A 27,686-nucleotide genomic window follows, 5' to 3' on the forward strand; every position below is an offset into this window, starting at 1 on the left:
CACACACACACACACACACACACACACACAAATGCACATAAAAGTATAAAGAAGGTTGTATTCATATGTTACATTTTATGTAAATAGAGTCATTAAATTTGGGACCTCTGTGTCCTAGTCCATTTATTTCACATAGAACCTTAAGGTTCTCTACATGACAGCAATGGCAGCCCTACCAGCATCTCCTCCCTTTCTACAGAACTAAGATTCCACCAAACGCACGTACCAGAGTTTGCTTACGCACCTGCTAGATGGAGGATTTTGATCATTCCCACTTTGGCCCATGGCAAATAGTGTTTTGTGAACTTCATGCTCAAACTTTTGTATAAACTAAAGGCCTGGAGAAATGTCTCAGGAGCTAAAATCATGTACTTCCCTGGAAGAGAACCCATTAGGCTCCCAGAACCAGCATCAGGCAACTCAGAACTGACTTTTTAATTTTAGAGCCAGAGGACCAATCTCTTTTTCTGTCTTCCTTGGGCACCTGTACTACATGTACAGGTAATACAATTTAAAATAAGATAAGTATTTTTAAAGCATGCATTCAGTTTTCTTAAGCAAACACACAGAACTTGAATTATTTTGTTGATTTTGTTATCAGAACAGCAAACTCAATATAAAATATAGCAAGTATTATACCAGATAAGGCTTCAGATGCAATGCATAAAATATAGATGTATCAAGATATCATGTTATTTCCCATGGGGGTTTACAGCTATTACATCTACCAAAAATACAAGTTATAAAATCAAATACTTTATAAAAATAAATACAAGAGTAAAGATACCCTTATACAGTATGTGTCACAATTTTAAAGATTAGCTAGTATGATACTATGTAAGTATAATAAATATTAATAATACTTAATATTTTTCTTAATGTCACAGATAATGAAATAAGAGAAGAAGAAATAACACATAAATTAAGAGAGGAAGAAAACACAAAACTTTGATTATTTGTACAGGATCCACTGAAAATTCAAATATATAAAAATATGCATTTTTAAATAGGTTAGAAATGATTAAGGAGCAAAGCCAGGTATGTGTCTAGAATCAGGAGGTGGAAGCAGGAGAATTAGGAATTCAAGGCCAGCCTTGGCTATAAGTCTAACAGCCTGGTTTACAAGAGATCCTGCTATAAAACCAAACCACCAAAAAAGAAGCCAAAATGGAATTCAGCAAAGGGTGTAAAAGAAATGATTTTTTTTTTGAGGACAGCTGTTGAGTTTATTTTCTGTTTTGTACAAGATACAGTTTTGGGGTCAGGAAAGCTAAGTGCTATGAACTAGCTCCTGCTGTTGTCTGTTCAACCCTCGTAATTCACAGGGAGGATTGGGAGGCTGGGCTCTGGCCTAGCACCACTTAACTTTGGGCAGGCTGCTGATTCTGACAGGTTTGAACGGGGCCCTGGTATTGGCCTGGCCAGGATGGACAACTGCTTGCTTCACAGTTTCAGGAACTGGGGCCACAAGTGATCTGGCTTCTGGAGGCCTGAGAGGATTCTGCTCAGGGGACTGTGGCCATCAGTGGGAGAGCGGATTTCCCCAAAAAAAAAAGTTGGTCCACTAGTGGCCCGGGTTGGCTTTGGGCAGACCTGGGGAGTGAGGCACGGCGTCCCCCAGGTACTCGGAATTATTGATGGACAAAGAGCCCAGGCGTCCTGGGAAGGCTCGAACACAGTGCCTTGGGGGCCTAGCCCTGGGCGGGGCCGGCGAGGAGCTACTTACACAGAGAGAGGTCATGTGTAGCCAAGAGCCAGCCTCTGGAAGAAATGGCTGCCATGCTTCAGGGCTGAGGCGCTCGGCTGAGACCCCTCCTTACAGGCAATATCACCTGAGACCTCTCCTTATAGGCAAGATCACTGGTGACAAGGCCTGGGGTGCTAAGTCTCAGACCTAATTTGCAAGGATAACCATGAAACACCACTACTCTATGCCCCACCAATGAATGACTTTCTAGAAAAGTCCAGCTCAGAAATAACAAGGCTAAGTTTTCTGAAATTCTCTTGACCTTTCATTAAAAACTGTCTCCAGCTATTCACCTATGAAACACAGAGAAATAGGAGAATGGGAAAAGCAAAGGTGTTACATGGAATCCTACCTCTTTTTATAAAAAAGCCATTCTGGGAGGCTGGAGAGATGGCTCAATGGTTAAGAGCACTGGCTGCTCTTCCAGAGGACCTGGGTTCAATTCCCAGAACTCACATGTCAGCTCACAACTGTCTGTAACTCCTGTTCAAGGCATCTAACATCCTCATACAGACAAATTACCGATGCATACAAAATAAAATAATAAATAAATTATATTTTAAAAAAGCTATTCTAGAAGCCCTACAGAGCAACTTCTGTGTTACCCCCTACTCCGAGAGCAAAGGATTCTGAATGATTTGGGCTAACTGCACCCCCAAAAGAAACTGTAGGTCTGAATATCCAAAGTGTCTGACACATGTCAGTAATCACTGGGCAAAAAGTATACTAGGAAAAATAGACTCATCCAACAATTAAAAAGAAAAAAACTAGCAAAATATCTAAGACCCGGGAAGGAGCTAGAGGAGAAATGTAATGACTTGGAGTAAACATGAAATATATCACACCCAGGCAAGGACCGGCTCACAACTCTAATTCTTGTTCAATGAACCTACTAAATCGACTAAATCTAAATCAAAATTCTACAGAAGTTTTTCACAGCTGAAAACCTGATTCTAAAGCCGATATGCAGACTTGACAAATAATAAAAAAGACCATTGAAATGAATAAATAAGTAATAAAAAGTTGTCCCAATGAACATAAAAAAACTGTTATTTGCATGAAAATATGGGAGAAAGTATAGAATCCAGAAACCAATCTCACATCCTAACACATGCGTGTACACACACGCACATGCACACAAGTGGAAAGGACAGAAATAATGAAGCTCCTGTAAATTAATAATTAATTGCAGAATTTAATGAATAATTAACTAAAAATAAATTACAAAACTACGGTTTTCTTAAAATTAGCTTGGAAATATAAAATAACCCGTGTATGACCCTGAATCCCCAAGTTTTAGAAGTCCCTTTACAGTACACCCAGAGGAGCAGAGACACAAAGGAAATCTTCTCATGAATTTGTCTAAACATTTAGGTCTTACAGAAGATCCGAAAGTGGGAGAGGCTGCAGCAGAGCGCTATTACACCACAAGAAGTCATTCAGAACTTGAAAAGGCAAAGTATATCTCAACTTAAAAGGCAAATTATATCTCGGGCGTATGGAATCCTACTCAGATTTTTATAGTATATAACTTCAAAATAATCTAGTAATGAGGAGATGGGAGATGCTACAAATAAAATAAACTGGACCATGAGCTGTCAGTCAGAGGTACGCTGCGCCCATTAGACTGGTCTGCTTTTGCAGATAGTGGAATTATTTCCATGATGTTTGTGAACTGATGGAAGAAACGAACCAAGAGCAGAACGGGAGTTGGTGAGCACCTAGAGTACATTTTAAACATTTACAGTGTCCATTGTCTACAAGCCTATTCTTATGCCAATTATATCCATTTATTTTTTCCCCAGGAAATACATAAGAAAATGCACCCCCAAAGTCTGGATTATTATAAACCAAAGGAGAAATTTAGCCTAGTCTATAAGGTGTCGATTTATGTCATTAAAATATATGAGGCTACAGAAACATACACAGTTGCCGCAGCTCTTAGAACTGTAGCCGTACAGGATCCCTGCCCTCATGGTGGCTAGGTGAATAACTGCATGCTTAAGCACAGTGAAGGAAGAGAACTTTATTGTGAAGTTAAAAAAAACATAATTCCCACGAAAAAATGGGTAAGCTAGGTCATATATAAATTATATCTCAATATAAACGACTTCAAAAAGGAAGATTTTAACTTTAAAAGTATAGCCATAAAATATTTTCTTTAAAGGATAAGGATGTTAATTATACTAATAGCCTGAATTGGCTATGTTAACGTTAGGGCAGGTTGTTAAGACATGAGTCTGTATTAAGTATGACCCCACTTACAGCCCCCATGCGATCCCTCCAGACGAGTCTAGGTGTATTTTCTCTTTTCCTTCCTATATTTTTCCCTATGATGAATGCATTAACTTCTAATTATAATCCTTTTGCATGCTGACAGGGTGGGCACTGGCCCAATGGTGGAGACTCAGCATAAAGGCTCCTCTTGATTTGGCTCTGCTGCTCCAGTCAGACTCCAAGGATGAGCCCTGGCGATGGCCCAAGGGAATGCGGTGTGGGGGCTCCTGTGAGAACAAATAAGGAAAGTGCGTTGCTGGGCATCTGATCTTTGGCAGCACAGGGCAGGCGTGCATGACAGTTTGCCAAATTGAATATAACTCTTAAGAACTAACTTATGAGAAGGCCCACCAGGCACTCTCAAAGATTCCCTTTCCCAACGCACTAGAAAGCATTCTCAGAGGGCAGGATGGTCCTTGTCAAATTATTTATAGGAGATTGGTTCACATACTCTGAATGATATGAATACTTCTAATTATATCCGAAGATGCCAAATGTCACTACAAACTTCTCCGAGGGTTCCCGTTGCCAAGTGTTTTGCCCTGACAAAGAGGAGGGAGCTGCAGCATCAGCACTTCTCTTCCTATATAAGCAGGGCTGCCCCTCACACCCTATCTTCGCCAAGATCCCAGAGGTAAGTGATGGATGGAAGCCTTGGGAGCCTTAGGATCCTGGGGGCAAGCAGCAAGAACCCAGTGGCTATCTCTGAGCATGAGCTCTTAAGCTTGAAGGTGTAGGGTAGGGGAACTTTTCAATTCTATACTGTATGGCCAGGATTGCCAAGCATCACTAATGGGGAAACTTCTTGTCTACAGAGCAGGACAGTCGTGACTACATTTTCATCCAGAGCCCCATAGGTAAGACTTGGATTCCTTCACTTACTGGTGACAGAGGGGATTTTAGCCTAAGGAAACTGTGAATAGTTCTTAATTACCCACCATTTCCAAGTTTTTAGAGCAGGAGGTGTTTTTTAAGGGATGGCTTGCACACGCTGGAAATCATTTTTCCAGAATGTCTTATTCTCGGAGACTACTTACCCTCACTGAAGCCTGGGATTAAAGGAACGTTTGGGACAGGATGAATTTTGACAGTGAGTTATCAGCTGTACTCTCCAGTGGCCATCAACCACTGTGTGTTAAGCCTCCTGCATGGAATTGGACACACACACACACACACACACACACACACACACACACACACACTACACGCTTTTCAGACAGTGTTACTTAAAATCGGAGACATAAACATCTTGTTAAAACCATATCTGAGTTATTTTTAAGGATTCTCTTATTTTTGTGTGTGTGAGAAAAATACAGTTTTTCTTTTTTTAAAGCTGCAGGTATTCCGGGCACAGAGGGTTAGCAATCATGAATAATTTAGGAGCAATTCTACTGTGCTCTACAGAAGTCAGTACCTGAGAGTAAAGCTAAAAGCCCACCAGTTAACATGCCTCTGCCGCAGAGGCTCACTGATCCAGGGTCAGTCAATGACATTTGTGCCTGTGACTAATGCTTAATGCTTTTCTTCTTCTTCTGAGTAGAGGGGAAGGAACCCCAATGGAATTTCCATGGGAGGAAGAGCCTCCACACAGAGGCACTCGTTTCTCTGTGGTTAAATCAGTTAAACTGAGAGCTGAAATCTCTCATGTCAAAAGAGATTTGGGAAACAGGGCAGCGCTAAGTCTCCTGCTCCCAAGCCAAAGGATGAAAATCCAGAACCAAGAACTGGTTAGGAAGTTGTAAACAGCCCACGGAGAGATATAATGCCAAATAGTAACAAAATGAGGACAGTCATTTGGTTTTGAGCAACAGTGGTCATCCAAAAAAATTAGAAGAGTGCCTCTGGTAGCCTTGAAAATACCAACAACCTTCCCTTGCACAAAAGCCATGTTTCCTTCCTGACTAGGTGACTGTCCCAGTGTGTGGCAGATGCAGACATTCTGCAAGGGACAAGAGGATTAAGTAATGACAGTTGCTGTAAAACAATCCGTCAACAGCTTGAACTACAGAGATCGCTATAGTTCAGAGGGGAAAAGCTGGGCAGAAAGATTTTCATTGTAATCGAAGATGTAGGTACCCACTCCTGGGAGTCAAGATTCCGGGGAGGACACTTGTCAAGTTCTAAAACTGGTTCCTCAAATTTTCACAAGATATCAGATTGCAGAAGGGATCTCGGCCTGCCCTGAAGACCACGCTTCAAATCCTCACCCACGTTTCTTACTTTTGCTCTTTACGTCTCTCTTCCTTGTCTCCCAAGGCCGACACCTCGGCTAAGTAAGTAGCAGCCATGAGTACGGGTTCGGACGCGGAGATGGCTATTTTTGGCGAAGCTGCTCCTTACCTCCGAAAATCGGAGAAGGAGCGGATTGAGGCCCAAAACAAGCCCTTTGATGCCAAAACATCTGTCTTTGTGGCGGAGCCCAAGGAGTCCTATGTGAAGAGCGTCATACAAAGCAAGGAAGGAGGGAAAGTGACCGTTAAGACGGAAAGTGGAGCAGTAAGTGAAAACACGGAGGGCGAACTCTGGGGTCATTTCTCCTGTTCAATCTAGAGGCAAAGTCTCCCTCGCTGGGGGTGCCTGAACCTGCAGCCTCATGAGCATCCTACTCCTAGCGTGCAGTCCCAAGATTTGGGAGCTAAAGGGGTTCAGGCTACACTATCTCCCCTTCCCAAAATGCTTGGCCTAGCAAAGGAAAAGAAAAGGAAAAGAAAAATATCTTGTTAAAAACACGAGTAGTACTGCAATAACCATTTGGGTCCCTATTTTGTGTGCCAGTTTCATTTCCTCTGACTATACAAGCAAGGAAGTGGTGGTAGCCGGTTCATGGAGGGCTGGGTGGATTCGATCAATGCGCACTGTGTGGGTGTCTGAAGAACAATCATGCTAAACCTTCTGAATTTGTACAATCAAATGTGTCAATAAAAGTACTAACTCTTATGTTATCGTGGGAAACAGATTTCCTCAGACCAGAAAACAAAGGTACTCAAGCCTCTAAAAGGCATTGAATAACCACCTGGTGGAAAGTGTGTTCAATGTAGCTTTATCTATCTCAAACCACTCTGCTTCCTTACCAGACTCTCACCGTCAAGGAAGACCAAGTCTTCCCCATGAACCCTCCCAAATATGACAAGATCGAGGACATGGCCATGATGACCCACCTTCATGAGCCCGGGGTGCTGTATAACCTCAAAGAGCGTTACGCAGCCTGGATGATCTACGTGAGTGACTCTTTTAGTCCGTTTATTTCTTGTAAAAAATGAAACAAGAGGTGCTAGATTGAATTTTCTGATATTTCCCCCCACAGACCTACTCAGGTCTTTTCTGTGTCACCGTCAACCCCTACAAGTGGCTGCCGGTGTACAACCCTGAAGTGGTGGCGGCTTACAGAGGCAAAAAGCGCCAGGAGGCCCCGCCCCACATCTTCTCCATCTCTGACAACGCCTACCAGTTCATGTTGACGGGTGAGTGGGGCATCTGTTTATAGGAATGTGCACACACAATTGGGATGGACAAACAGAGCTCACTCCAGTCTTATTATAAGACGTCCGTGCCTCGTGGGACTTGCCATTTCCAAAGAACAACAACAGCCATGACATTTGCTCTTTCCGGCAGTCATCTCTACTTTAGGATGCGAACAGTGACACTCCGGAATTCCCTGGCCTGCCCAAGCCAACAGGGCTAGCAAATGAGAGCTCGGATAAAGCCAAGAGCCAGTTTCTGAAAGCAGATTAACTCCTTCCCTTGTTTTTTTTTTTTTTTTTCCTTTTTCTTTTGTCTTTTTTCTTTTTCTTTTTTTTTTTCTGAATTGGATACATAAAAGTACAAAGAGATTCTTTTAAAAGTATTTACCTCCTCAACAGTCTAAAAAAGTCTCAGCCATAGCCAGAGAACTCTAAATTCTTAGGTGGATTTTCGAATGACATAGCAGACATTGCCAGCCTTGGGGACTGAGTGTGAGTAAAATGGAGATCGTCCATGGGTGAAGAGAAACTATAAAATTCCTCCCACAGACTTTGAAACATTCTCCTATTAAAGTCTGTTAGCCCCACTTTATCAAACCATACTCCCAAAGCAGCACTGAAACCTTTTATTTTACATACCAAATGCCTCTGGATAGAGCCTCGGTTCCCACGTTCCCTTTCTTCTGTGAAGTTTTGGTAGCTGGGCACATTTCCCTTTTTTCTGTTCATTTCACTGTTCTTGGTCACAGATTGTCTTTTAAAGCCGGATGGGGGAAGGAAAGTGACACAACAGGGATCCCCTGTGACAAACTGGCCTGGACTTTCACAAAGACTCTGGGCCCACCTTTCTCAAAGTTACCCGGATGTTGGCTCCTGCCAGAGGTTTCAATATCCAGAAACTGCAGTATACACTGCCACCAAACGACTCTCTGGGCTTTGGGGGTACCCTAGAGTCACCTAGGCTCCCAAACACAATTTTCATACAGAATTAAACAGAACCATGGCGTTGACTTGCTTAGTGTTGTTTGAACATTGCCAGAAACACTAGGACATTGTTTTCTTGTCTGTTCTCCTAGAGACAATATGGCTGTACATGATTTTATTATTGTTTGAAAAAGAAGACAATCTTATTGATCCGAAATCCATACCCATTTCCTTGAACAGAAGCTAAGGACAAGCCTAAGTGTGTACATACATCTAAATAACACGTAGACTTGTATTGATTTTCTCTGGAAATACTTTTAAACCTAGAAGTCTCAAAAACCCACAATCTATCAACACAGAATTACAGAGTTGATAAACTAGAAATTCGATAAAATACATTATTACATATTGATAAATACCTATATTAAAATGAAATAAAATTATTACTTAATTAGGCCATTTCTTGTTTGGCATCATCAGGAGTCAGAATAATGACATCAAAAGCTGAACAGAGAACAAGAAGTTGAAAAATTGGCAAAGTAGAAGTCAAGATACCTGACTATCTTCAACCTTATCTAGTTCTGTAACTCAAATTTATGAAGCCATTTTCTCTTCTCTAAGTCTCAGCTTCACTGTCTGCTGAGTGGGAGATGTCACCTAAGCAACATCTAAGGTCTCCAATGACCTTACAATCGTGGGACTGTTAATTTTCACAACCAAAATCACCTGATGTCTGAGATTTTCTTCAAAATAACCCAGTGAGGTTGGAATAGCATAGTGATGCCATGGAATTAGCCAAGCATTAATGATTATTCCTCTATAGGACGGGTGTCCAGAATCTCATTATCATAGTCTCTGCTCTTATGTGGATTTAAATGTTCTAATAACATAATTTTTAAAGTAATAAAATATACCCACCCATGCATTTGGATAACTAAGATAAAAAAAAGAAAATTGGAAGTATTAGAAAGTATGTAGAGAAATTAGGATGCCATTCACTGTTGGTGGGAACGTAAAATGGCAGGATCGCTATGAAAAATAGTAAAGTGGTTCTTGAGCAATTGGAATATAATTAGGGTCTGATCCATGGTCCCTACTTTTAGGAAGCTAGCCAAAAAAGGGACACAGGCGTTCCAAGATCTGTTTGCAGGTCTAGTCCATAGCAGCATCATTTATAACAGCAAAAATATGCAACAAACCCACATGCCCACCAGCTGATGAATAGTTAGGCAGAGGACGGAATATTCATACAATGGAATAGCACTCTTCCTTTAGAAAGAGTTCATTTTGGCAGCGCCACAACACAGGCAGACTATGTGAAAAAGTCACAAAGACAAACACTATGTGATTCTGTTCATAGGATGGCTTGATAATAGTCAACTATTATCAACAGAAAGATGAAGAGTGGTTGCCAGGTCCAGAGGAATGGGGAACCACTATACAATAGGTACAGAGGGTCAGTTTTACAAGATGAAAAGCTGTTTGAAAGCAGAAGGTACCGATGGCTATACAACATGAGAGAACACAATCCCACAGAACTATACAGTTAAAACTGTATAAATCTAACCAGGCAGATAGCTTCATGAATAAAGTGCTCCCACGTAAGCATGAAGAACAGAACTATGCTCCCTAGAAACCAATCGGATGCAGCCTGGGCCAGGAGAGTTTAGGATTCTCTCTCCAAGCAAGCCAGATAGCTAGAGTAGATGTATCTGTGAGCTTTAGCTTCAACTGGGAGACCCTGCATCAGTGAATACCGTGCAGAGTGATCAAGGAAGATTCCCAGGACCAGTCTTAGGATTCTGTGTGTCTACACACACACACACACACACACACACACACACACACACACACACGCACACACACACATCATGCATGCACTTACACACATACATACCACAAAGACACATGGAAAACTTAAAAGGTGATAGATATATTGTTATGTGTATTTACTAAAACAAAAAAAATAAGAATGGAAAAAACAAAAAGAAAAAGAGAAAAAGGAAAAAGGTGATTCCTTGCCTCTCACTTTCACAAATCTTATTCTAAGAGTCGATGAGTCTGGGTTCACCCGTCTTCATTACTTTCTGTAGAACATACAGTTTTAACTGGTGGTCTTTATTGCTTCCACAGATCGTGAGAACCAGTCCATCCTGATCACGTATGTGACTTTCTTCTTTCTGGTTGGCAGCAAGTGTCTTAACCATTGCCAGTAGATCGCACCATTCTGAACTCCTTTCCCTTATGTTTAACAGCGGAGAATCTGGGGCCGGGAAGACTGTGAACACCAAGCGTGTCATCCAGTACTTTGCAACAATTGCAGTCACTGGGGAGAAGAAGAAAGAGGAGTCTGGCAAAATGCAGGTGGGTCTGGTAGCTAGAATGTGGATTCAGACTCTGCTATGGTGCCCAGAAGTCTGGATTCCCAGATGCCAAGACTGCTCTTTCCCATGTAGGGGACCCTGGAGGATCAAATCATCAGTGCCAATCCCTTGCTGGAGGCCTTTGGGAATGCCAAGACTGTGAGAAATGACAACTCCTCTCGCTTTGTGAGTCTCTGGATCACCAGAGGAGTCCTACCTGTCCTTTAAGTTGATATTTTAGATGCTTATCTTTATGTGCTTCAGTGTTTAGTACTAAATATGGCTTTATCTTTTCCAGGGCAAGTTCATCAGAATCCACTTCGGTACCACAGGGAAACTGGCATCTGCTGATATCGAAACATGTAAGTAACTGGACTGTTGAAAATCTAAGTGCGGAGACCAGCTAGATTGGTTGCAGGGCCATTCTGCAACATTTTCCATGCAAGAAGCCTGCAGAACAGCACTTGGCTGCTAGAGTTGCCTGAGGGCTAATGCCAGACCTGCACAGAATTCACTATCTCAGTTTCTCAGTATCATTCATAACTCAGTATCAGGCTAATGATCCCATCTTCATTCCAGAGGACTTCCAAACCTCAGAAGCAACTCTAATTTCCCACCCCCAGGGTTACCTACCAGCTAACTCCAATTTGGTAAATGTCTTCAAGGTAGACTTTCACCACAGATAATGTGAGGTGATCCAGAGACTCTAACACACAGAGGTCGTGGACCCCCCTGGAAGTGTGCTTCAGTGGCTGCACCCACATGGGAAGGCGTATCGTAACTGTCATGTGCACATCAGTTCTAACATGTAACCACAGAACAAGCACACCAAAATCTCAGCGGAGCCAAATGTAGTGTCCCTCAGTTTTGGCCAAAGGCACTAAAGTTTACAATATGTCAAAAAGAATGCCTTGTTTTCCTAATCTGATATCTTTCTTTCCAGATCTTCTAGAGAAGTCTAGAGTCACTTTCCAGCTAAAGGCTGAGAGAAGTTACCACATTTTTTATCAGATTACCTCCAATAAGAAGCCAGAGCTAATTGGTAAGGAAGAACTTAAATTTGTGGATGACAGGTAAACTTCATACTAGCAATTTCTCATGTCAAACATATACCCTTAATTCTTTGTGCTCAGAAATGCTCCTGATCACCACCAACCCATACGACTACGCCTTTGTCAGTCAGGGGGAGATCACAGTGCCCAGCATTGATGATCAAGAAGAGTTGATGGCCACAGACGTAAGTCAAAGTATATGCACACATTTTTCTAAAAGGCTATGATGATGCCAGCAAACCCCACAGAGGTGTGGTTACTTTGGGGCATATTATAAATTCTCACAATATTTTCTTCCCTAACTTCTGCCCTTTCTTCTTTCCTGATAGAGTGCCATTGATATCCTGGGCTTCTCACCTGAAGAGAAAGTATCCATCTATAAGCTCACGGGAGCTGTGATGCATTATGGGAACATGAAGTTCAAGCAAAAGCAGCGTGAGGAGCAGGCTGAGCCGGATGGCACTGAAGGTACCAAAATGCCCTCTACGTAGATTTGATTCCGAGAATTTTCAAATTGAAACACTTTAAGTCCCATCCCATCCCCACATCTCCTTGTGACTGTGCTACTGAAGACTACGGCACACTTGTGTACACACATGGCTTCCTCCACACCCTCCTTTTCCACTCCATCATCACTGCCAATTCATATAAGGTATGCCAAACCTCAGCAGCCACGTATAAGCTCACCTGGGGCCAGAGAACCGGAGACAGAATGAGTGGAACTCCCGCTTTGTCCTGGCAAAGCTAGGTCAGAATACATGATAGATTTACATGTTGTTTTAGCATTAGCTAGGAAAGCCTAGTGGCTAGAAGCAGAGGATCTTTGCATAGAATGAGAGGTGAAGGATGCACCTATGCGTGTGTGTGTGTGTGTGTGTGTGTGTGTGTGTGTGTGTGTACCTGTCAAAGGCAGCAAGCAAGAAAGATAAAAAGGAGATGACAAAGAAAAATCATGTGTCCTACATGTAAAAAAACCAAACATTTGGTGCATAGGAACCACTGCCTAATTATTCATCTGCCCCAAAACACTCCTTCCTCCTTCCCCATCTCCCTCGGTCTTCTCCAGATGTTCCTTTTCACTCTGACATATAGCATGGCACATACTGTATGTGTCTAGATATACTGGTGGAGAGGGTCACCCACTTTAGTTACCCCTTGCTTTTTATACATAAAGAAGTAGGTTCTTTGATCAGGTCAGGTCAAATCTAGAAAGGTAGACCCAGGGAAAGAGTCCATCCCTGCCTTTTACCATCCCTAATGGTGAGTGTGACAACTTACTTATCTTATCCTTCCAGCAATACCTGATGTCTCAAAGGGAGGGATTATGTCTTAAACCTTGAACAGAACGTCACGATAAACACTGTTCCTTATGGTTAATGAAATTATTCTCAAATCCTACTTTCAACAAGTCATTAAAAGCCAGTAAAAGTGACCAGCCATTTAGTAACTACCAAGTACCTTAATATACACACAAAGAACCTCATGTGACTTTTTGTGACATGGTTTAAAGGTTTTTTTTTAAACCCAAATAACAGAGTAACTAGATAGGAAAAAGACAAAGGGATGAGGCTAAGAAGGATGCCCATTGTTAAACATTTCTTGATTTGTGTCACCCCAGTGGCTGACAAGGCTGCCTACCTCCAGTCTCTGAACTCTGCTGACCTGCTCAAAGCCCTCTGCTACCCCAGGGTCAAGGTTGGCAATGAGTACGTCACCAAAGGCCAGACGGTGCAACAGGTAAGCACGTATCCCCCATAAATCCCACACTGGGGCCTACATGACCCAGCTTAATAACATTAACCAACGTTGCTATGTCTGCAAAGGTGTATAATGCAGTGGGCGCCCTGGCTAAAGCTGTCTATGAGAAGATGTTCCTGTGGATGGTCACCCGCATCAACCAGCAGCTGGACACCAAGCAGCCCAGGCAGTACTTCATCGGGGTCTTGGACATCGCTGGCTTTGAGATCTTTGACGTGAGTTGTCTTCATATTAATATGAAATGAGGACACAACTTTGAACTTCAAAGTATTAAGTGACAATCATTCATACTGTACATATTGCTTGCTCCAACACTGGATCTAGTACAAGGGTTAGCCTTATAATACCTACGAGGAAACAGAAAACAATAACAGCTAAATTTATTGAGCAGTCAGTGTATTTTTAATACTATTCTAGAAACTTTAAAATGTTGCCTCATTTAACTTCCAAGAGAGAGAAGTTAATGTTACAATTGTTGTTGTTGTTGTTGTTGTTGTTGTTGTTATAGCAGAAATTGATATGCAAGGAAAATCAAACATGTGCTAAAGATTTGATGGGCATATGACACAAAGGCAAGATAAGATCTATCTGAGCATTTGATACATATACAAGGCATCTTGCATTGACCTGGGCATGAAAGGGAGGGAGTCCAAAGGTAGGAGCCCAGCCATAGGTGTTGGCCTCGCCTCTTCCAGGTTTACCTTATATAAACTATTTCACTGTCAGACTTCAGCTTTACCCTGGGTAAAGTCTTCAACTTCTGTACTGCACCAGATCTCTATTTTCATGGATCAGACAAGTGAGGATATCTGATATCAACAGAAGAGAAACTAACTGTCCATTTCATTTTATACATCAAGTGTCTTAACAAACTCTCCTTAAAAACATGACAGCCAAAGGTAAAAGTATGAACTTTCCTAGAATTAGAGAAGAGAGATTAGCATCTCTATTAATAAGCTTTTCTAAGAAGAAGCCACTTTCCCCTTCTGTCTTACATCAGAACCATAAGGCACAGAGCCACAGTCCTACCTTGACATACATTCTTGTCTCTGCATTCTTACAGGTGAAAGGCAAGTAGATTCTGTTAGGACTGTAGTGTAGTAGATAGGTAGGAAAACAGGTAGGAAAATAAAATGTGATTTTCAAGCATAGCGGTGCATACCTATATTTCCAACACTCAAGAAACAAAAACAGGCAGATAGATCTCGGTGAGTTCAAAGTCAGCCTGGTTTATATAGTGAATTGAAGGACAGCCAGAGTTACCTAGTGAAACTCTGTCTCAAAAAAGAAAGGAAGGGGGAAGGTTAGGAGGAAGAAAGAAAGGAGGAGGGGGGAAGGAAATGAAAGAGAGAAGGAAGGAGAGAAAGGAGAGAAGGAATGAAGTAGAGATAAAAACGATGGAAGGAAGAAAGGAAAATTGCAGTGTAATTAGTATCTGAATACCCACAGAATGCCCAGAGTTCACAGGAAAGGCATCTCTCCTTGGGAGTGTTGAACAATTAGCTTAAATACTTAACGTTTAACCTCGCCACTCTATTCATATTATTTTCCATAAGAATATTTTCATTAACAGATTTTACTCCTGCAAATATCCACTTAACCCCGGAAATCTCTACTGCTCTGTGTAGTTCAACAGCCTGGAGCAACTGTGCATCAACTTCACCAACGAGAAACTGCAACAGTTTTTCAACCACCACATGTTCGTGCTGGAGCAGGAGGAGTACAAGAAGGAAGGCATCGAGTGGACCTTCATCGACTTCGGGATGGACCTGGCGGCCTGCATCGAGCTCATCGAGAAGGTTTGTGTGAATTTGGTGGAAGGTTCTGGTTATGAGGATGAATCTCAGATTTCTTAAAGAATTCTAGAAAGGATCACCATCCTTCCCATCACTTGAAAGCTAAACATATTGGAAGAGCAGTCACTCATTTCCTTTTTACAACTTTTACATGAGAAGGATTTGGAAGGTGTTGTCTCCATTTAGTTTCTCCCCATTTTGTTCCAACATTAGCTCAGACCCCATTTAAAGGCACATGTGAATACTACATCTGGGAGAGTTGTCCTCACTCAACCGCCCTTGCTGGTTCTAATCTGCCTCTATTAGAGTCCAGGATAGAAAAAGAAATAAACATCTTTTTCTAAATAAGAAACTGATGTGCAGACGATATAGCTAGTACATCTGAAATCAAGAAGTCAAATTGCTTGTGCTGCTTAATAATTATACTAAAGGAGACTAAATATCTAAAATATCTTAAGTAATGTTTGGGTTATTTGTATTTCTGTCACTGTACATGGAGTCAATATTATTCTCAGACAGAAGTGTGTGTGCACACACATGCTCATGCTCAAACACGAGCAAACATATCACCTGTGCACATGTGAACGCCAGAGAAGGATGCCAGGTGTCTTATACTCTATCACACTCTGCCTTACTCTCTTGAGAGAGGATCTCTCACTAGGCTGGTGAGCTCCTATCTGCCTCACAACAGTAAAGTTACAGGTATGTGTGTGACCATCCATGCCTTGCTTTTACGTGTGTTCTTACAATTACTCTTACCCCCAAAGCCAGTTTCTCAGTTTCTGGTACATCTTTTTTGAAGTAAAATGAAACATTGACAACAATTTTAATTCATTTAACAGGGGAAAGTATGATAATAAAAAGTATTTAACAAATTACCCATAAACTCCATGGAATTAGTGTTCGCCCATCCTTTTAGCTGAACCTAATGCTACAAATTGACTGATGGGAAGGCCATTCTAGAGATAAGAAAGGGACTCTTTGAGCTCAGAACCCAACTTACTCTACTTTTATTTAACCGGGAATGCTCATAATTCAAAAGACGGCCATTATATCTGCATCCATTGAGAAAAGCGAGGTTTATAGAAGTCTACTTTTCTGAATTCAGCCACTGGGTATCTTCTCCATCCTGGAAGAGGAGTGCATGTTCCCCAAGGCGACAGACACCTCCTTCAAGAACAAGCTGTATGACCAGCACCTGGGAAAATCCAACAACTTCCAGAAGCCCAAGCCTACCAAAGGCAAGGCGGAGGCCCACTTCTCCCTCATTCACTATGCGGGCACCGTGGACTACAACATCACTGGTTGGCTGGACAAGAACAAGGACCCTTTGAATGACACCGTGGTGGGGCTGTACCAGAAGTCAGCAATGAAAACTCTGGCCAGCCTCTTTTCCACATACGCCAGTGCTGAAGCAGGTACTTTGGTGCCCTCTATCCAAATCAAACTCTCCCCTCAGAATATTCCTACACCCCTCTGACCCCAGGGAGCATACGTTATTGATGGGTTTTCTTTTTATCTCAGATGGTGGTGCAAAGAAAGGAGCTAAGAAGAAGGGCTCTTCTTTCCAAACCGTGTCAGCCCTTTTCAGGGTAAAGTATACATTTAAATTGGAAAAAATATATTCAATTTCTATGTATTATATCTATGAGACTTAGAATAAATTAGCAGGGAATGGGATGGTGATAGGAATCACATTCAATATTCACTCATCGGGATAGATCTAAAGCAATACGTGGGTAGGGGTGAGAGCTCTATTCTTTATTCCTTATGGTTGCCTGCTGAATTCAGTAATGCCAACATATCTCTCTCTCTCTCCTCTCTCTCTCTCTCTCTCTCTCTCTCTCACACACACACACACACACACACACACACACACACACACACACACAAGCATGTGAATAAATACTAACAATAAGTGTGCCTTTTAAGGAAGCACTTCTGAATCTCAGTGTGATTATCCCTATGGGGGTTGTGTCCCAATCCCACTAAGTACTACTTAAGAAGACTTGAGACTTCCTTTGTTCTCTTTGGGACAGTATCCTCCCATGTGGCTCAAACTGACCTTGAACTTGTGAACTTAGTACATCAGGCTCCTGGGTGCTAGATTCCCGGCATGGGCCACCTTGCCAGGATTTAAGTTTCCTTTGAAAACGAATATGTATTCTTTAGAACATTCTCCCACCCAAACACATTCTCCCCCTGGGATGAATGGAACAGACAGAAGTCACTAAAACAGCCTGGGGATCTAAATGGATGGCTAAACCATCAAAGAATAATACTACAGCTACAGAATAGTGGAGCTTTTCCATCACATACTTGAACAGTCCCATAATGCAATTATAACTCTTCCATAGCATGGCTCTTGCTAAGAGGGGCACATGTAAGGTGTCTAGTCTAAGACTGCTTGTGAGGATTCTGATGCCTCATTGCTTTCAAAACAGATGTGACCAATAACCTTTGACCTAAGCAGAAAATCTGGTCTTATCCTTTTCCCATCTCACTATGATCTACATTAACCAACAAAATGGAAGGTTTCTTTGTACACTTGTCTGTAAAGGCATTTTCAGGCTTAGATCTTCATGCTATTCGTTTTGATTTCCTAGTGGCTGAGATGCGTGGGAAAAGCATATGTGAGAGATGTCTCCATGCATGTTCTTTACAGCTGAGCGACACACTCTGTGTCACTCCCCCTTCCCCATATACTCTAGGTGGAAAATGTTTTCAAGCACCTAAGATCCAACCACATAGAATTACATTGACTCACACTTTTACACGCTTCCGTAAACAGAACATGAAATTATCAGAATGCTAATGGTTGGAATGATTGCTAAGCTGGGTTTTCACTGGAACTTGCCAGCCACTGTGAGCATTATTAGTGCTGAAGACAGGAGAGGCCACAGAGGTCATCTGAACTATTTCCACAGGAGGGCCAGGGAGACAGAGGATGGGACATAGTCAGCCTAGTGGCAGAGACAGCCTGTGGTCAGTCTTCTGATGCTGTCTGAGAATGTCACCAGTGTATGGAGGTCGCTGATCATGCTGTCTGGACCTAGGTGCTATAATGGACACCTTCGTGATCTGCATTTCTTCCCAGCACTTTGTCCTTCTGACGTTTTAAGCAGGTTAACTACTGAAAGCCTTCAAAACAACTGACAGAAGTTATAGCTTCATATGCTTATAGCCAGTAGCTAAGAGTGTGCTATATGACTTTTACCAAACAGGGAAAAAAAGCAAAGGAAGAAAAAGAAACTTAAAACACGACTTTCTCACAACTCTTCTGTCTCACTTTCTAGGAAAACTTAAATAAACTGATGACCAACCTAAGAAGTACACACCCTCACTTTGTACGGTGTATCATTCCCAACGAAACGAAAACTCCCGGTAAGACCCAAAGCATTAATAACAAAGTAGGCTCAAGCTGAAAATTCACTACCCAGGGCTTAACTAATTTTCTCTGTGTGCAGGTGCCATGGAGCACGAACTGGTCCTGCACCAGCTGAGGTGTAACGGGGTGCTGGAAGGCATCCGTATCTGCAGGAAGGGGTTCCCCAGCAGGATTCTGTATGGGGACTTTAAGCAGAGGTCAGTCCCCTTTGTCAAATGACACTAAATGCTATGAATGTTTATCAGTAGATCATTAGATCTCTAATATCTGTCAAACAGCTGCTTCTATTTGGTGGCAGTTGGGCAAGTGACTATGCCTGTCTGACCATTCCTTTTGTGTTTATGTGTACAGATACAAGGTGTTAAATGCAAGTGCTATTCCAGAGGGACAGTTCATCGACAGCAAGAAGGCCTCTGAGAAGCTTCTGGGCTCTATTGATATTGATCACACTCAGTTTAAATTTGGACACACCAAGGTATGGCTGAGACTCCTGTATCCCTGACCCATGGATCCATAGCCCAAGTGTGGGGATGACCTGTGACTTTCTGTTCCTCCAGGTTTTCTTCAAAGCTGGTCTCCTGGGTCTCCTGGAAGAAATGAGAGATGAAAAGCTGGCCCAGATTATAACAAGAACACAGGCGGTCTGTAGGGGATACCTAATGAGAGTCGAGTACCAGAAAATGCTGCTGAGAAGGTAACAGCTGTGGACACTCTTGAGGATCACAAGGTCACCCCACACCTTGTACCCCACACCCTAGGGACTGTCCACCAGTTTTCCTCATTCACTGTCCTCTCAATCCGAGATTAGTATGAGCTCTCATCCCTACAACACATAACCTTAGTGTCACCCTTCAGGTTAGACTTCCCAGAATTCCTCTCTTGACCTCTGCTCTGCCACCCCACCCGTCTCACGCACAGAAACATCCTGCAGCAAGCAGTTTTCATCACCCCACATCTCCATTCCCAGATCCCCATGAAATTCTACATCAAATCCAGGCTGCTTCGCTTGGCTGTCAAGGTTCTATTCCCCACCGTATCTTTCACAGCTAACCGTGCAGCCTTTCCCAGCCATGCTAAACAGTTCACTTACCGTTTATTCTCATGTCTGAATTGACATTGTCCACTCACCCAAATCTACCTAGTGAGAAGTCCCTTTTCTTCTTTCCAAAGCTAACATCCTCCAACTTATCTACACGACATTTTTATGCATTGCTCTAGCCCTGCACACATTTTACTAATTTTGTTCACCTGGATTTTTAAGGTTGGCATAATAAGAGTTTGGGGTTTTTTTTCCCATCCATCATAGCTTGTGTCATGATATCTGTCTTCTCAGAGTTGGATTTCCTAGCAACTGAACCAATAGAAATAAAACCTGCCTGGTAATAAACTTAAGCCACCCAAACATTGCCAGCCCATTGCTATCATTGAAGCACTGTACCAATCTTACCATTTTGATTTTTTTAAATTTAAATTAAACAACTTTGGAGCTTACTTGCTGCTGAAAATGTCCCCAAATGTTAATGAACTTATGCAGACAAGACTAAGCTATTCAGAGAATTTAGAAAAGCCAGCATATTACCTGAAGACACCAACAGGAGAAGAGTGGCTGATTCAGCAGTGATCAAAACAGGAACCAGGAACGGTTTGAAGGAAAGAGTGGCCGGGCTGAGGTGAGGTGAATCCTTCAGCCTATGGCCCCTCACGTCGAAGCTCATGGCTATGTGGCAACAGCAGGACAGCACTATCTGATTACAATGGCCATGTCCTCCTAGCAACTCCTCCCACATGTGTCTGCTCTTTCTGTGGCAAGAGTCTCTCAGAGGGTATAGTCGGTGCCCTCCACACTCAGCACATCCTTTCCAGCTCGGCAGGAGCTGAGGACACTCAATTGCTCTGTATGACTAGCATTCATATTAGCAGAGTAGCAATACTCTGAAGACGATAGACTCTATCTCTGATTGTTAGGATGAACATGTGTCAGGACAGGAAAGCCATTGTGTCTGCAATAAATCTCAATCACACTGCTGCCAGTGGAATAATTACACCAGCTTTCCTCACATTCCAGGGAGTCCATCTTCTGCATCCAGTACAACATCCGCGCCTTCATGAACGTCAAGCACTGGCCCTGGATGAAACTCTTCTTCAAGATCAAGCCCCTGCTGAAGAGCGCTGAGACCGAGAAGGAGATGGCCACCATGAAGGAGGAGTTCCAGAAAACCAAGGACGAGCTCGCCAAGTCGGAGGCAAAGAGGAAGGAGCTGGAGGAGAAAATGGTCACGCTTCTCAAAGAGAAGAACGACCTGCAGCTCCAGGTTCAATCTGTGAGTGCTCCGTCGTGACCATGTCTTATCACCATGCTGCAGGGGTCACTTCCTGGACTTTGAGAGACTGTCGCTTACAACATGGGACTTTTCTTGAGGAAAAACAGTCTTTTGAAGGGGGGGATTTATTTTGTTAGTTTAATTTCCTTTCAATAGTGTGTTGAGGAGGAGAGTTACAATTACATTTACATTACACAGGGGAACGGGAGGATTCACAACTTTGAAGCAAGTAGTTTAAAGCTAAATTCCCAAGTCTCACTCAAATATTTTACATCTTTGGCTTGGTTGCATTGTCCCAGCCTTAAAAATATAACTTTGCTAAAACTACTAGTACAGGGCCTTTAACACTAGCTATTTCAAAAGTTGAGTCAGGAGGATCCCACGGGCCCACCTGGACTAGAAAACAAGTCCAAAGCCAATTTCAGCCTCGGCAATGGAGTGAGATTTTTTGTCTCAAAGTAGAAAGTATAAAGGGGAGTGGGGCAGTGCTGGAGGTGCAGCCCACGGTACAGCACTTCCCCACGTGCTAAAAATTCTGGGTTTAGTTCTCAGCAAAATGCCAGAAAACAAACAAAAAAACCCAAATAAATAAATAAATAAATAAATAAATAAATAAATAAGACAAAATCCACAAGGATGGTTCTATTTAGAAAATCTGAGTGCATAAGACTGTCATACAAGACAAGATAATTAGTACTAGGGTAGCAGACGCAGGCAGATTCTCTGTGAGTTTAAGGTCAGAGGGTCTACATAGAGAGTTCCAAGACAGCCAGGGCTAGGAAGTGGTAGGAAGACATTGTGGGAAGGACGGTTTTCCAAATGCCTGAGACTAGATCCCCTCCATCTCTTCCCATGATTGACCAGTCAGAGTAAATATACACCGAGTGTATCAATCACTATTAGAGAACAGGTACCCGAGGAGTCCTCAGCCGCATCCAGTTTAAACACTTAACGATAAAACACACACCCACCGAGAAGCTAGAGAAATCCCCAGGGCAGAGGCATCTAGCAAGTTAGTGGGTGAATTTTTGAGCCCGTTAATTAGTTACTTATAAATTTTTTATGTAGCTGCATAATTTCTCTGAGTTGTTTGTTCGTATATATTTTGGATTTCATTTTGAAGATAATAAGCAATTCTTTAAATAGAAATGGAAACTTCAAGCAATTATAGTGTTAGGGGCCATCATAAACATTTGAATGAATTAAAAATGCTATGTGGAGAAAGGATTTCATTTACTTTTTACTTTTCTTTTTTTTCAAAATCTTACTTGACAACTTGAATTGATAAAACGATTGAAATTAAAACTAAGCGATGTCACTAAATCAACATCTTTGACTATTACAACTAAATAGCTCTCAGAAATTATTTATATGTGAAAAACTGAGAATTGAGATGGGGAGCAACTTGCCCTAGACAACACCTATGGATCTTTGAGGACAATCCAGGCTCCTTACTGCCCTACCTGCAAATCTTTTCTCTTTTCTACACACAATTCTACTGCCACCACCTTCTCCAGCCCAATCGTTATGAAGATTCCTTTGCTTCTAAACATCTACTCTCATTTCCTAATTAGTTGCATATCTCTAAGTCAAATCTAATTCTCAATTCAAGGTGAACTTATGTTCATGCTGAAAAATTCAACAGAATTCAGATGAACACCTTTTTTTTTTGCCCCAAATAAGCAAGTTTCAAAACAAGTGACAGACTAAGTGTCTTAATGAATTCACAGGAAGCAGACAGCTTGGCTGATGCTGAGGAAAGGTGTGAACAATTGATTAAAAACAAAATCCAGCTGGAGGCCAAAATCAAAGAGGTGACTGAGAGAGCGGAGGATGAGGAGGAGATCAATGCCGAGCTCACAGCCAAGAAGAGGAAGCTGGAGGACGAGTGCTCAGAGCTGAAGAAGGACATCGATGACCTTGAGCTGACACTGGCCAAGGTTGAGAAGGAGAAGCACGCCACGGAGAACAAGGTGTGGAATATCAACATGGGTGGCTTATGACTCATTTTAATTAAGAAGTAAAACATAAAACCTAAACTATTAAGACATAATATTTAATGCAAAGTGTGTTTGCTTCCTAAGGTGAAAAACCTCACAGAGGAGATGGCGGGCCTGGACGAAACCATCGCCAAGCTGACCAAGGAGAAGAAGGCCTTGCAGGAGGCCCACCAGCAGACCCTGGATGACCTGCAGGCAGAGGAGGACAAAGTCAACACCCTGACCAAAGCCAAAACCAAGCTCGAACAGCAAGTGGATGATGTGAGCATGTTTCAAATGCCCTCCTGAAACATTTCTTTAAGTGAATTTCGATTTTAATGGCTTTCTCTTCTATCATCAGCTTGAAGGATCGCTAGAGCAAGAAAAGAAGCTGAGGATGGATCTGGAAAGAGCCAAGAGGAAACTGGAGGGGGACCTGAAACTGGCCCAAGAGTCCACAATGGACATAGAAAATGACAAACAGCAGCTGGATGAGAAACTCAAAAAGTAGGAGCTCTAGAGAGAATTCTATATAATGTCATCTTTCAGATAATTTGCATATTCATGTGTCTGCTATTCTGTCTAAAGGAAGGAGTTTGAAATCAGCAATCTAATAAGCAAAATTGAAGATGAACAAGCTGTGGAAATCCAGTTGCAGAAGAAGATCAAAGAGCTGCAGGTGAATCTACTCTCTCTCTCTCTCTCTCTCTCTCTCTCTCTCTCTCTCTCTCTCTCTCATGCATCCATTCGTTCATTCATTCATTTTGGTATTTTGTGACAGGGCTACATTATCTAGCCTAGGTTGACCTCACACTCACGTTCCTCCTGTCTCAGCATCCTGAGGTCTGTGATAGAAGGCATGGACGATTAGACCCTCACCTTTCTTTTTTCTTTTTTTTGTTTTTTCTATGCACCAAAAAATAATACTAAAATTGAAATGTGTTAATGTACGTGTTTGATTTCCAGGCCCGCATCGAGGAGCTGGAGGAGGAAATCGAGGCAGAGCGGGCCTCCAGGGCCAAAGCAGAGAAGCAGCGCTCTGACCTCTCCCGGGAACTGGAGGAGATCAGCGAGAGGCTGGAAGAAGCCGGCGGGGCCACATCTGCTCAGGTGGAGTTGAATAAGAAGCGGGAAACGGAGTTCCAGAAGCTTCGCAGGGACCTGGAGGAGGCCACCCTGCAGCATGAAGCCACATCAGCCGCTCTTCGGAAGAAGCACGCGGACAGTATGGCGGAGCTCGGGGAGCAGATCGACAACCTGCAGCGGGTGAAGCAGAAGCTGGAGAAGGAGAAGAGCGAGCTGAAGATGGAGATCGACGACCTTAGCAGTAATGCAGAGGCCATCGCCAAAGCCAAGGTACCTAACACTGCCTCTAGAGAAGGCATTGATCCAGAAAAACAGCACCCATTATTCTTGGTATCAAATGTGGTTTGCAGGCCTTTCATGGCAGTATTCAAGTATTTCCTGCCCTACTGTATTCCCATAATTTCATTTCCTAAATTTTCTAAAGTTCCAAAGTAACCCACTAGTATAACTTCAAAATCCACTTAAGTGAGTGTCGACATTATTGGGATCTGTGGCTTTTCCCCAATAATGAATATAACATGTATGTTAAATTCTGGCATATGCCAAACGACAGTGATATAACTATCTACTCGTATCTCATATATTTAAAAATATATCTTTTTCTTTTAATATTAAAACATCTTAATTACTTTAAAAATGGGATTAAATTTTATTTGTTCTCTCCTTTCATCTTTCTTTCTTTTTCTTCCTTTCTTGCCTATATTCATAGTCAGTGTCTGATTATCCCTTACCGTGTGATCCTTAGGGAAACCTTGAGAAGATGTGCCGCACTCTGGAGGACCAGGTGAGCGAGCTGAAGAGCAAGGAGGAGGAGCAGCAGCGGCTCATCAATGAGCTGACTGCACAGAGAGCACGCCTGCAGACAGAAGCAGGTAGACTCCTTCCCGGGCTCCCCTCAGCCTACACTGCACAAAGTGGGTTCTGACTATGCAGTAACACTCTCATTTAAGAGGAAGATCAACAAGCCATCGGAACTTTTCAGAGCAGGCCGTGAAGGTGTGGGGAAGCAAAGTTAAGTAGAGAAATCTGTTACGGAAGCAAAGTTACCACGACACTTGTGCTCACTGAGCTGCATTTCTGACTTTTATTTCTTTTGTTAATGTCCATTTCTATAACAATGCTTAGAGATGAACCGAAATGTATACAAGTGCACACAGCTTAATGCTAAACCATGAGTTCTCCTGCTTCTGCTGTCCTTAGGAGAGTATTCCCGACAGCTGGATGAGAAAGATGCTTTAGTCTCTCAGTTGTCAAGGAGCAAACAGGCATCCACCCAGCAGATTGAGGAGCTGAAGCGACAGCTCGAGGAAGAAACCAAGGTGAGTTTTACCAGAGATCTTAACAAACCAAGTCTGAGAAGGCCCATTTATAGCTACTTGAGGTGTGTGAGTTAAGTCTTAGAGAATATACAAATTCAAATCACTGGACTATCATTTCCACAGGCCAAGAACGCGCTGGCCCACGCCCTGCAGTCCTCCCGCCACGACTGTGACCTGCTTCGGGAACAGTACGAGGAGGAGCAGGAAGGCAAAGCCGAGCTGCAGAGGGCGCTGTCCAAGGCCAACAGCGAGGTGGCCCAGTGGAGGACCAAATATGAGACGGATGCCATCCAGCGCACGGAGGAGCTGGAGGAGGCCAAGTATGGATGTGAACTTAAGAGGACATAGTTACTATCTGTGTGCTCCCTAATGCAGCAAGACCCACAAGAAGCCATGGGGGTCTTGCTCTAGTGACATGAAAATATCAGTAGCTGACATTTATGGAGTGCAGTTTCTTTTAACCACATAGAGGTTGATTCAGGAGCTGAAGGGAAGACGAGTTTATATTCCTCTATGTACCTGTGTCAAATGTTAGACATCCATGCGCTCATTTAGCAGCACAGCAGTATTAGGTCGCTATTTTTGTTTTAAGTTAACCTAACCTGAGGTTACAGACTTATTTAGAGGAATAGCTGGTGTTGGAACCAGAGGTTCTGGTTACAGAGTTCATCTTCTTAAGCTCTGCATGGACCAAGCATTCCTCTTGAAAATCACAATCGAGTTCCCTAAGCTATACGGAGTGTCTAGGATGGGTCTGAATAAGATAAAGCTCTAGTCTCGGCAGACAGAGGCCACCTTCAAATACACCTTCCTGGGCGTCAAGTTTAAAGGGGTCATCTGTGTCTTAGGGATGTGGCCTTGGCACACCAATGGGAATGAAGCAAGATTATGGACCACTCAAATGAAAATCAAATTTGCCTTTGCATGTGCATGGATTGTCCGGATTTGTCTGGCAATTGTGTTCTCTAGTTTGACATCCAAGCATACATGATATAAACCAATTAGCTATTCTCTCTGTGTTGGGGGGGCCATAAAAGGAACCAGAAAAGTCTGAGGTAACAAACATGGGCTTAAGAGGGGATATATAAACCAATCAACAATGTTGTCCTAGCTGATGGTTTTCACAGTCATTCCCAAACAGAAGTTCTATAAGCCCAGAGCCATTGATAGATGAAGGCACCTAGCACTGACAGCAGCCTGTGGGAATCCAGTAAAATTCCAAGGACTTTACTGAGCCCAATTATCTGCCTTTTTGGAAAATTCCAGCTTACCAGTCTAGAATGAAGTGTGGTGATCACTGCTGAGAGGCAGATGGGTTTGCCAGCCTAGGGCAGGATGGCAGGAGGGATTATCCAGTTATTGTTCTGTTCCTACCTTTGGCTGGGTCTTGACAATTTGGCTAACTCCTCAGGAAGAAGCTGGCTCAGCGTCTGCAGGCGGCTGAGGAGCACGTAGAAGCTGTGAACGCCAAGTGTGCTTCCCTGGAGAAGACAAAGCAGCGGCTGCAGAATGAGGTGGAGGACCTCATGCTGGACGTAGAGAGGACCAACGCCGCGTGTGCTGCCCTGGACAAGAAGCAGAGAAACTTCGACAAGGTGATCTAACCTGCTTGACCTTCATGAAAACTCTATTAGGTCTTTCTCCTCTTTGTCCCAGCTGACCATCTATGGCCTTTTCAGGTTCTATCGGAATGGAGACAGAAGTATGAGGAAACTCAGGCTGAGCTTGAGTCCTGCCAGAAGGAGTCCCGTACTCTCAGCACAGAGCTGTTCAAGGTGAAGAACGCCTATGAGGAGTCTCTGGATCAACTGGAGACGCTAAGGAGAGAGAACAAGAATCTACAGCGTGAGTCTGGGTGACCATCCTGACCCTGCTCAGTCCTGGCCGGATGCTCCCTTGCTGCCATCATTTCAACCGCTTCCTTTCATCTGTTCTTCCACAGAGGAGATTTCTGACCTGACCGAGCAGATTGCAGAGGGAGGGAAGCATATCCACGAGCTGGAGAAAATAAAGAAGCAAGTGGAACAAGAGAAGTGTGAGATCCAGGCTGCTTTAGAGGAAGCAGAGGTACATGTTGCTATGCTGTGGGGGGAAATAGCAGACAAACATTAACAAATGTATCAAGCTGAGTAATGGTATCATGAGTTGAATACATTATTATGCAGCAGATTTAAATTTAAATTTGGGGCATTTGTGCACAGGGCAATTAGGCGAT

General features: G+C 42.8%; 1 protein-coding gene across 1 annotated transcript in view; it reads left to right on the forward strand.

Moving 5' to 3' along the window:
- The first annotated feature begins 4,839 nt into the window (after window positions 1–4,839).
- The window catches only part of Myh8 (myosin heavy chain 8), a 29,620-nt gene continuing 6,773 nt past the window's right edge, over window positions 4,840–27,686 (forward strand). The window contains 32 exon segments of the mRNA NM_001100485.1: window positions 4,840–4,881; window positions 6,281–6,520; window positions 7,099–7,242; window positions 7,329–7,485; window positions 10,543–10,570; window positions 10,665–10,773; window positions 10,866–10,958; window positions 11,071–11,134; window positions 11,716–11,814; window positions 11,906–12,009; window positions 12,154–12,292; window positions 13,443–13,561; window positions 13,648–13,797; window positions 15,211–15,381; window positions 16,487–16,796; window positions 16,903–16,970; window positions 18,675–18,762; window positions 18,846–18,963; window positions 19,118–19,241; window positions 19,324–19,460; window positions 20,832–21,087; window positions 22,818–23,060; window positions 23,172–23,348; window positions 23,428–23,573; window positions 23,655–23,745; window positions 24,033–24,422; window positions 24,898–25,024; window positions 25,353–25,471; window positions 25,595–25,791; window positions 26,883–27,066; window positions 27,151–27,316; window positions 27,414–27,538. Coding sequence (NP_001093955.1) covers window positions 6,311–6,520; window positions 7,099–7,242; window positions 7,329–7,485; window positions 10,543–10,570; window positions 10,665–10,773; window positions 10,866–10,958; window positions 11,071–11,134; window positions 11,716–11,814; window positions 11,906–12,009; window positions 12,154–12,292; window positions 13,443–13,561; window positions 13,648–13,797; window positions 15,211–15,381; window positions 16,487–16,796; window positions 16,903–16,970; window positions 18,675–18,762; window positions 18,846–18,963; window positions 19,118–19,241; window positions 19,324–19,460; window positions 20,832–21,087; window positions 22,818–23,060; window positions 23,172–23,348; window positions 23,428–23,573; window positions 23,655–23,745; window positions 24,033–24,422; window positions 24,898–25,024; window positions 25,353–25,471; window positions 25,595–25,791; window positions 26,883–27,066; window positions 27,151–27,316; window positions 27,414–27,538 — 4,653 coding nt within the window. The 5' untranslated portion in view covers window positions 4,840–4,881; window positions 6,281–6,310.

The sequence above is a fragment of the Rattus norvegicus genome, chromosome 10, assembly GCF_021556685.1.
Source record: "Rattus norvegicus strain SHRSP/BbbUtx chromosome 10, alternate assembly SHRSP_T2T, whole genome shotgun sequence".
In the NCBI taxonomy this organism is placed as follows: Eukaryota; Metazoa; Chordata; class Mammalia; order Rodentia; family Muridae; genus Rattus; species Rattus norvegicus.